The sequence below is a fragment of the Haliaeetus leucocephalus genome, unplaced genomic scaffold (assembly GCF_000737465.1).
Source record: "Haliaeetus leucocephalus isolate CR32 unplaced genomic scaffold, Haliaeetus_leucocephalus-4.0 Scaffold1, whole genome shotgun sequence".
Lineage (NCBI taxonomy): Eukaryota > Metazoa > Chordata > Aves > Accipitriformes > Accipitridae > Haliaeetus > Haliaeetus leucocephalus.
This window is the reverse complement of record NW_010972437.1, coordinates 18,605,380-18,616,229: the sequence shown is the minus strand read 5'-3', so window position 1 is coordinate 18,616,229 and position 10,850 is coordinate 18,605,380. Positions and strand designations below refer to the sequence as shown.

The 10,850-nt window shown below is 43.4% G+C and overlaps 1 protein-coding gene across 6 annotated transcripts in view; it reads left to right on the top strand.

Moving 5' to 3' along the window:
- The first annotated feature begins 909 nt into the window (after nucleotides 1–909).
- Nucleotides 910–10,850, top strand: part of SMARCAL1 (SWI/SNF related, matrix associated, actin dependent regulator of chromatin, subfamily a-like 1) — a 40,431-nt gene continuing 30,490 nt past the window's right edge. For all 6 annotated transcript variants that reach the window (XR_774401.1, XM_010568391.1, XM_010568400.1 and 3 more), the window contains exons 1-5: nucleotides 910–988; nucleotides 1,948–2,908; nucleotides 3,593–3,643; nucleotides 6,375–6,635; nucleotides 7,840–7,890. Coding sequence is in view for 5 of the 6 variants with exons in the window: in XM_010568391.1 (XP_010566693.1) it covers nucleotides 2,038–2,908; nucleotides 3,593–3,643; nucleotides 6,375–6,635; nucleotides 7,840–7,890 (1,234 nt within the window). In the remaining variant the exon portion in view is untranslated. The remainder of the gene's footprint in view (nucleotides 989–1,947; nucleotides 2,909–3,592; nucleotides 3,644–6,374; nucleotides 6,636–7,839; nucleotides 7,891–10,850) is intronic.

The following is a 10,850-nucleotide window of genomic DNA, read 5'->3' as shown; positions in this document are numbered from 1 at the left end:
TGACCACCCCTCCAGTCTGTATCTGGCCAGTTCATCCAGGAGGTGGCTGTGGGAAGCAGGGTTGAATGCTTTGCTGAAGTCCAGGTAAACAACATCCACTGCTCTCCCTAGGTAAACAGAAAATGTTATTTTTGTTGTAGAAGGTGACCAGGTTAGTCTGGCATGGTTTGCCTTTGGTAAATCTGTGCTGGCTTTTCCCAATCACCTGCTTCATTTGGTTTGTGATCGTTTCCAGGAAGACTCGCTCTGCTACTTTCCCAGGGACTGGAGTAAGACTAATGGGCCTGCAGTTTCCTGGGTCCTCTTTTGGGCCCTTCTTGTGGATAGCTCCGATATTTGCGGCTGGGTCCTCTTTTGGGCCCTTCTTGTGGATAGCTCTGATATTTGCCTCTTCCAGCTGCCAGGGGCATCCCCTCATCCCCACCACTTTTCAAAGATTACAGCCAGCCGCCATGCACAAATGTCAGCCACTGCTCTTAACACCTTGGGGCGGATTCCCTCCTCACTGCCGACAACAGTGTTTTCACCCTTTCTCATGCATTACCTCCATTTTTTATTCCTCACTCGTAGTCACCCATTTAAAAGCCACACGCCTTGGTGTTCCATGCCCCACACACCAGAGGCAGCGAGCGAGGGAGCTCTGCTCCAGCTGTGCAGCACTGGGTGCTGTCTGGGACAAAGCCTCCGCCCGTGGCCAGCAGCAGGGTCCCCGCACCCCGTATGTGGGCCTGAGCCGAACGCTGGCGGCGGGGGCCGGTCTCCAGCCCCCCAACTCCTACAGCGAGACCGCGCACCTCTCAGCGCCCCTAAAATGGCGCCCTGAGGGGCAGACTACATTTCCCAGCGTGCCGAGCGCCCCGCGCGCCGTTTTTTCGTTCCCGGCATGCTACGCGCTGCCGGCCGCTCAGTGCCGCCGGGCGGAGGAGCCGGTCTGCTGGGAGTTGTAGTCTGCGCGCCCTTTGGCGGCGTACCTGGCCTCTGCCAGCCGGTGGGTGTGCGGGCCTGGGGCGGCGGGGAAGCGGCTGGGCCGGGGCTGAGCCCAGGGCGGGCTGTAGTGGAGCCCCCGGGGTGCGGGGAGGGACCGCGGCCTGCGGCCTGGCCCCTGAGCCCCAGTGGGGTGCGGTAGTGCTGGGCCCCTGTGGGGTGGCGGGTGGTCCTTGAGGACGGCGGGGGACCCCAGCCTGCGGGGTGGGGGCCGGGACCTCAGTGGAGTTTGGGACGGGGCAGCCTGGTGCCTGGGAGAGGAGCGGAGCAAGGAGTGAACTTTTTACAGGGTGGTGAGGCAAGAAGGTCTCTGAGTGCTGCGTGAGGCAGGGTGTAGGTGGAGTGAGGCCAGCTCCTGGGAGATGTGGTGGGAGCCAGGTCCTCGCTTTTATCAGAAGGTCCTTGACCTTTCTGAAAGCAGGAACTGTACTCGGCCCTTTGGGGTTCAGTATGTATCTGCTACATGCTATGAGATGCCCCCAAACAGGAAGGTGATCAGGAAAGATAGGGTGTTATCCCATCTTTGCTGCTAGGTACCAGAAGTATGAAACACTTCCATACAAGACTGCAGAAATGTATTGCTTTGCCTGCATTTGCCTTTGCAGGGCTGACTCTGCAGTGCAGGGTGTGCTTGTGCTTGGCTATTTTATCAGTTTTGCTGGGATTTGCAGAGAAGAGTGCATAGAACTGTAGTGGAATAGGGGTCTTCTCCTTTTTCCATATGTTTTATCTATGTGGGACTGGCATGCACAGCTCCAGCAGTGGTTGTCAGCATCTGCTTGCTGATAATGGCTCAGCATTAGTCTGACAGCTTTGCTCTACTGCTAGGTTTTTGTGTAGGATCAGTTACAGTAATATTGAGTCACTAATAATACTGAGTTATCAATACCATAAGTATTTTTAGAGGGAACAGAGTTGAAATTTCCGGTCTTTTTTTGCTGTTTGGTTTTGGTTTTTTTGTAGACTGGCTTCCATTCCTGTAAAGAAGCAAGTGCCTCCGTGTTTAATTCCCAATGCAGTTTTGATTCAGATTTATTGTTTGAATTGCTGAAGATGTCATCAGGCCTTACAGAGGAACAAAAGAGAAGAATTGAAGAGAACCGCCAGAAGGCTTTGGCTAGGAGAGCAGAGAGACTAGCAGCCCAGAGCGGTGGGCAAGTGGAGAGCGCTGGCCCTCAGGTGAAAGAACAGAGTCCAGGCCATTGGGGAGACTTGAAGGAAAAAACCAATCATCTCAGGTTCATTAGCCAGCAGCAGCGGAATCCAAACAGTCCTGTGGAGCAGAAGAGCTATCTTCAGAAAGATTATAATCATTACACTGCAAACCAACAGATGGTTGGTTCACATGGAGAGCAACAAAAGAATTGTTCAGAGGACTCTGGACAAGCAAGTGGCATTAAGCAGTTCCCTACAACGATCCCAAATTCTCTAAGTTATTCCCATAAACATTACTCGGATGCTGCTGGTCAGAAACACGGACAACAAGCTTTAATTAATCTTGGTACATTCCAGCAGCCCAAATGCTACCCAGCTTTCAAAAACCCTACAGAACCATCTCATCCTAGATTAATTGATAATGGGCGCCCTGATGGTAGTAAAGATTTACAAAGTCAGAACAAATCTGCCATAAAATTTGTTTCACCACTGAGCAGTGCCACCCCGAGTGATTCAGAAATGTTGATAAACATAAGCAGACCAATGGAAAGAGAAGGGGGAGGTGGTGCCTCTCAGGCCAGTGGTAGGATGCAGAAGCTGACCAGCTCTGCTGGTGCAGGCTCTGCCTTTGAAGCTGCTTCTTGCAAGAAAGCAAATAGTGTTACAAAAGGAAAATGTGTGAAATATGGGGAAGACCGATTCCAGGTCGAAACAGGGTATAATGCTGAACTCATTGCTGTGTTTAAGAAGATGCCAAGCAAAAGCTATGGTAAGAATGGATTGTTTGCTGGTTTATGTTGGATTGAAGTTTCACCACCTGCTGAAACTGTAGTTGCTATATGTTCTTAGCAGTGCAGCTATTGCTGGGGTGGAATATGTGGTATTAATGGGGGACTGGAAAAGTAAAGACAGCTGAAATTGGAAAGAAATTCTGGGCATAAATAGCTTAAGCTTGGATTTAGCCAAGAAATCAGAAGCCTTGCTTTATGAACAGTGCTCTAAGAAGTTTAGTGACAGCAGCTGGTCAGAGTCTTTTGGGAGTGAGGAAGAGAAGTTATTCATAAATTGGTATGGGAAAATGGGTCACTTCAGCTGTAGTTCGGAGTTGATGAGCTGATTCTGTTAACTGGGTTACTGAGAGCAGTGGAGCCTCCACCTTTTTGGCTTGCTTCTGATCTGTTCTCCCTGCCTTTATTTGTTATATTCTACTCCCCCCCCCGCCTCCCCCCTGTGTCGCCGCTCCCTGTGAATGGCTGCTGCATTCTTCTTGTCTTAGCATTGATATGCCCCATGGCTTTTCTGATGTCATGTAGTTGTAAACTTGGGCATACTGTTTTTCAGATGTGTGTCAGAAAGTTTGCATTAGTAGATTGAATTTTCTCTTACCTCGCGTGAACATTTCACAGCACCACTTTTTTAAACCCCAAATGATTCATATTCTGCCCTATTTTAGATCCCACTATTAAGAAGTGGAATTTCAGTCTGGATGATTACAGCAGTTTCAGTAAGTAAATGGGTTGTTGAATGATAAAAAAGAATCCAAATCTTGACCCCCTTCCCCTGCCTTCCATAATTATTATTTAGCTTTGTTATTGTCTGGAGTAATAAAATTAATGCTACTCAAACATAACGCCCATCTTTTAGGCATCTAGCTCATAACGTTTTCCTGACACTTTGTAGTTGATTAGAAATAACTTAATTTTTCACATAATCTAAATACCAAGCATAGGTTTAACTTTTTCTGCTGTTGCTGAATTTTTCAGCAACCAACAAGCCTGATCATAGGAAAAATACCTGCTGTGCAGGTACTTCATATGAATCTGTATTGAGAACTGAGTGTGTTCCACTGGCTAATGCTTAATTTCTAGGTCCGTTCATGTATTTTCTTTTTAAACAGCTCTTTGTTTGTTTGTTTGTTTGTTTTTCCTTACATTTATTTCCTGTTAATTTTGCATGTCAGAAAAGGAAAAAGGTTAATTCTCTAGGGCTTTGAGTGAGACTGAAAATGGATTTGCCTTTTTTTGGCATAACAAGGGTGGTTTTATCTTTTTTTTTTTCTCTCCTGTCATTTTGTTCTGGAAAGATTGAGAGATGATAGAGGCAAACATTTCAGGTAAGCTTTTCAAAAGCACATTGTATTGAAGCAAGTGATAAATCACTATTGATTTCAGTGGGAACAGAATTAGGCCTGTGTTGAGCACTTTGAAAAACCCACAGTTGAGTGCTGGTATTTTAGCTTCCTATGTGGGTTGCCACACATTTATAATTTAAATGCTGCTGGTTTGCTTGAAGTGTATCAAGTACAGATGAGAGCAGAGTCTCTGCACCAAGGAGCTTGCAAATGAAGAAGATGGCTTTTAGAAATCAGGCTTTTTTCCTTAAAGCTTTCAAATATATGAGTTCTTTGTGGAAAGTTCCTGTTGACAGGTGAAGACAATATGTGATCAACATTGGGCAATGATATCAAGGGAAAAAAATACCCTGAGAAAAAAGAACTGACTTAAAAGGGCGTTGGTTTGAAGTCTTGTAAGTGTAAAAACAATTATTTTAGAACTTCCCACTGTTAATTTTGTTCTTCTGAATAATGTTGTCCTGTATTACATTTCTCTCTTTGTACTATAAATGAAACATGCAGTCAAGCATAGAAACAGATGTTGAAATAAGAGTAAAAGATGGGTTTTGTCCAATTTCTTTCAGTATTAGTTGTAGAGGTGAGATCTAACTATGCAATGCTAAACAGTAGCATCTAAAATCTTGTGCTTGGTACATTGGGAGAAGAAAGTCTAAATTGGTCGTATTCTAGTTCTCTACATTAAAAATTACTTCCACTTGATGCTTTTAAACTTTTTCATTGGAGTAGAAATCTCAAATGCTTGGGTTTATTCTGGAAATCACTTATTTTAAAATAAAGTTGGATGAAATCCAAATGGGTTTATTTATTAACTGGTTAGGAATAAAATGTCTGAATTTTTCTCCCTTTTCTTCCCTTTTCAAATCTTAACTACTGAACTTAAATTTTGTACATTTTTGTTGCATATCAGTAAGTTGGACTATTTAAAAAGAAGCAGAGTGGATCATGATGTGCAGCTCAATGCTCAAAGGACTGGAATCACCCACATTTACTCTAAACAGCTACTGGGTAGGGGAGGTTGCCTCTCTCTACTAATACATGGAGGCAGGATGTGCTTAGTGGTCCCCTGCTCTTGAGTCTAATGGACTCTGGAGATATTAATGAATCTTTGTGTTACTGTAGTACCTACAAGTTGGAGTCTTGGGAATTAACTTCACTATTTTGGTGCTCTAAAAATGCAAGAAAAAATTACTCTTGTTCCTTAACCATCACAGTTCAGCTATGATAATAAAGAGAACATATGGGTATAGATTGGCAGAGAGACACAGGGAAAAGTGAAATGTTTATTAGTGTAGATAGCTGTGCTCTCAGGCTAACAGCTGTAAAATGCTATGTCCCTTCTCTCCCCATGCCCTGGCATCATGACAGAGGTGGTTGCTAGTGATTAGTAAGATAGGAGTGCAGATGGCTGGGAGGAAATATGAGACTAACTGTAAGATGCAGTAGAATAAAGGGTGATAGACTTAAATTGTAACAAAGGAGATTAAGGGGTTTGGACTAGATTCCTTCCTGATATACTTCCTACCGTATTGTGAATATACAGCATTCCTCCTAGATGAGATTGCATATCAGACATTGACATGAGGCGGGAGGCAGATATTTTCGGATCCTTCTCCTTTGCTGTTTGCAGAAGCACCTTCCCATCTTTTCAGGCACATACTACTGATCACATGCCCCTGTCCCTGCAACTTTGTAAGTGAAAGTGCTGTGTGGCTGTGTGCAATTCACTGCTGAATGTGGTTCTGCAGATTGCTTGCCCTGGCTTAGTGAGCCACATTTGGGGATTGCTAACAGAGAGGGAGCCTTATGCAGTGACACTGCTGGATAGTCCTTTGTTCACCTACTGTCACATGTTCCCTCTGCCCCTGCTGTATTCTCTGTGGAAAATCCCACCAACCTGCTCTTCCAGGCCATCGCACTCTCTATTCTTTGTCCCTGTGAGTGAAAGCAGTGAGAGGATCATAATTCCTTTTAAACTTGAAGATGCATGGCTTGTTTGTCATCCTCTTGTCCCTTCTCTTCCCAAAGTATCCTGTGCATCTTTAGTTTATCTATGTTCTTTGTTATTAATTCTTTTCTCTGTATCTTATGCTTTTCTCTCTAGTGGAAGCAGCAAGTCAACTTCCATCAGTAATTCTGGCACCACTGGAAGGAGAAAATGCAGTTGGCTTGGCATCAGGCTCTCATTTCATTGGCAGTAGAGTTGATGTGAAATCCCTCTTGATGATGTGTAAGAACTGGAAGAAACCTTCAGCCCTTGTCAAAGGGAAGTGCGTGCTGATCTCTCGCTTGCGGTTTGAGGTTGATATTGGGTATTCTGCAGAAGTGATTGGAGTGTTCAAACAGATGGATTCCAGAAATTATGGTGAGTCTCTGGTTGTTTCTGCTTTATTCTAATGACATTTTGGGGGCTGCTGTTGGAGTGCTGTGAATGCTTCAGAGGAGAGAGGTTGTGAGAGTACACCCCTCTGAAAGAGCATGAGAGGTTGTGGTTTGGTGAAGATCTTGAGAGCTCTTGTAGTTCTGGTATAGTACTGTATCTGTGTTCTGCACTTTATGCCAGAACATGTCCTATTCTGGGCCTGCTAGGCAAGGTGGTGTTTTAAGACTCAGCATGATTACATTTACTGTTGAGGTGGGGTGTGCTGATAATTTGCCAGCAGTACAGAGATCATGCATAAGTTCTTGTCTTTATTATCAAATGCAGTTGGACGTTCTCATACTTCTCCTGCTTTACTGTGGTGTATAATAGCTGCAGCTGCCTAAGCAGATTGAGTTTACCAGCAACTTTACTAATGTTTTGGAGGCAAGTGGATCTGTAGAGTACTTTTTATGTTGGCATTCAGATTTCAATGGTAACTATCAGTTTTTCCCACTTGTAATGTGGGAAATGAGGCACAGAGTGATGAGGTGACCTGCGCAGTGTCGCAGCAGGTCAGTGACAGCATGGGGAACAAATCCTGAAGTTCTTGTTCTTCGGGCAGGGCCCACCTGGCTCGTTGTGTCTTCAGCTGACTCTGAATTCACTCTGTCTTCCCTGGAAGTTGTAGGTGCTACCCAGGGATAAACCTGCCAGACAAGTGTGGCATTCATGTTACATTTTGGGTATTGATGAATTGGTGAATTTCCTCTGTACTGGCCTGAGGACATTGTCTGTAGGGTATAGAGGTACAATTGAAAGTGATTGTGTTACTGACTGAAATCAGAGTTTGTTGGTTAACAAAGAGGAACCTTCACATACATTCTTCATCCCTTCTTGCAGTGAAGAGAAAGGGGCTGCCAAAATCCTTGGGCAGGTGGGTTCATTACAGTGGTTCATTAGGGGAGCTGACCTTGGCTTGCTTCGGTGATACCACTACTTCTAGATATGTGCTCATACTTTTAAGTTGTCTTCAAACTATTTGCTTAATGTGAAAGCACACAGAGAATTGATTGTTGGACAAGGTAAGAATTCTTTTAAAGCAGTTCTGAAATGTGGAGGATATGGATGGATAGCCATGTCCTTATGCACAGAGAATTCAGTCTTTTTAAAAAGAGACTTATGATAGTGTTTGTTATAACAATTGCAGATATGAACACCAGAAAGTGGAATTTCCTGCTGGAGGACTATCCCAAACTAAGTGAGTAGCTGCATTTTCCTGGCTAGGGCTATTTTCTGGGGAGGTGAATGAATCATAGCTTCATTTCTTGGGCTGAGCCTTTTCACTATGGGGAGATATGTTGCTAACGAACTGTGAAGCAGGTGTCTTCCTGTTTTGTCAGACATTTACACTGTTTGCCCAGACTCAAAACTTTATAAATGTGTGTTATTCATGGCAGTCCTTTAGGGGCCCACTGGGAGAGTGGATCTGTTTTGTCGGATTCTGCACTGAATTTCTGTGCCGTTTGTTAGAGCACATGGATGTATTTACTATCACAAAGTTATTTTTATTGCTTATAATGTACAGCAGCTCTACTTGAACTAAGGAGTTGCAAGAGAATGGATTCCTCTGTTTCTGCTTGCCAAATTTGAAGAGGTTGGCATGGTGGTTTCCCAGCCTTCCTATCCTCACAGAAATTCTGTCATACTGACTCTTTTTAGCTGTGCTCCCCTTATCCTCAGTGCCAGCCTCGCTTGCTCCCTCTTGTGTGTATATCAATTCATAAACTGGCACCAGCCCCCCCTTGCTTAGAAAACAAACAAGTATCAGGCTGTTTTACTTCCAGTTCTTTAAGTAGTGTGCATGGTGGTGTGCTATTTCATTTCACACCCAGCAAATTTTGTTTTTCAGCTCAGAGGGCTAGGTTTTCAAGTCAACTGATGATTTCTGTAACAACCAGTTCTTCCACAGTTACAGTCTGGGTGGTGTCTAGCTGACTTTGTTCAGCCTTATATGTCACTACTGGTAATAATGGCTTTGCAGGCACCACACAACTGTTAAGTTTTCAATTGATGTACGAGGCAGGTTAAAATTCAGGTTGCTTCCATAGCTGAGTTGATTTTGAGGCAAAGAAGAAGAGCTGCTTGTTTCTCTTGCAGAAGTGTGCAGATCTGCTTGAAGCAGAGTCATTCTTTTTGAAGCAGAATTTCATACTCTTACTAAAATCCTTTTGTGCTGGCTGATGGATGCTTAAAAGAAAGCCTAGCAAAAAAATCTTCATAAGAGAGCATCATATTTCCCCTTGCAAGTGGAATCTAAGGGCATACTGTTGCTACAATGGTCATTTCTTGGTAGAAGTTTACCAGTAGACTCCTACCTTTATGCATCTGTGTAATGCTGGTGAAACTATGACTCACTGAACTGAAATGTAGAACTGTGGTTTGTTGTGTTTTGTTTTTGTTTATTTTTTTTTAAAATGGATGCCACTTTGCAGAATAATCCAGTCTCAGCAGCATGCTCCTAGCGCATCTGCTTCTTGGTTTTTTATGTTTACTTAAGTTTATAGAGTACTTTGAGATGAATAGCATTACACAAGTCCTACATATTACTGTTTATCATCCCAGTCAGCCTGCTGTGTTTGCCTTGGTACTTGTGTAAGGGTATGTGGCTGTGCAATTTGATTGGGCTAAGCTTCAGAAAGATAATAAGCCAGGTGCTCTAGACACGTCCTTAGGAAGTGTGAATGGGTGTTTCAGAACTGAAATGCTGTTGCTTAGAGTAGTTTTTCCTCCAGCATGGGCTCCTGCTTCCATGGGATACCAAAGCACATTTGAGTATCTGCAAATTGAGTATCTGCATGTTCCTATGATGCATGTCTTAATAACATTAGTAATAGTTGTAGGGCTGAAAGCCATGTGGTGGGGCCTTGTAGGAATGCCTGATCTTGAAAACAAGTGAGTGTATCTTGGTGGAGACTTATGAAACTCGAGGACTGAGATGTTGACAGGTCCTGATTTCAGTAAGAGCTGGTGATCTCTCACAATTTGCTAAAAGGGCCTTTTGTACATGCAAAGGGCCAGATCCTGTAGGACATGCTAGGCAGTCTGAGCAACACATCATCTCCCAGTCTGTCGCTCTCTCAGCCATGCTGGCTGGCAGTTGTATATATTGCATGAAGTATTCAGAATTCCACAGATTTGAGGAAAGCAAAAAAAATTTCCATAAATCTTCTTGCAGAGTGTAATTTGTGAGGGCATTTGAGGCTTCTAGCACGTGCCTTTTTGAGGAACAGCATTTGCTTTGTGCCTGTTCATTTACCTATGTCAAAATAAAAAAAAAAGAAAATAATTTTAAAAGGCTGGTTGCCATTTCCAGCAGAGTTATCTGTTAGCTGGGAACTGTTTGTAGAGGTTAATGTCTCTTTGCCTAGTTGCTCAGTCATCTTTATATAAAGGTCACTTCAGTAAAAAATGTCTGTTGGGTGAATCATGCTGGTGGCAGATATATCTTAATCACTCTCCCAGCTCATGTACAGAACAATAGCAACAGAATTATCAGTGAGCAAATTGTAGCAATTATGCTAACACATAGCTCAGTCTGTGAGTGTAATAACAAGCTTGTGCTGTACTTCGGGTGGAGAGAGTTCCTGCTATTGAAGAAGTATGAATTAAACTGGAGAGTTTAAAAAGTTTGGTCATTGCCCAACCACAAATGGAAATCTATTCATATGTATATTACTTGGAATTGCTTTCCCCCCTCATATGGCAGGGGTCCATCCTGCTGCTTTCCTCTTGGAAATAACTGAAATAAAAATACCTTAGTGAATTCTGGAGGTGCATTTACTGCTGGTATGGTGAGTTCTTATTTTTGCAAACAGAGTTGTTTTATGTCTTCCTGACTTCATATACAAAGCAACCACTAAATAAAAAAAAAGTTGCTTCCGGCAGTAAAGGATCTGTGCACATACATTTGTGTTCCTTGTGTAGAGGTGTCTTTTTTGTTTCTCAGTCAGTGGTCAAAGATTGATTATTAAACATGTTTTCCTGGTCCCAGCTCACTGCATGTTTTAAACTGGTATTTGTATAGAAATTTACTTTTGGATTAAAAAGAAATACGTTTATCTTTTTGGGATGGAACAGAGAGGCTGCTGGAGGGGTCTGAAATAAGATTGTCTAGGAGGAGAATTGCCCTAACACTTTGCTTGTTGTGATGCAGGGGTT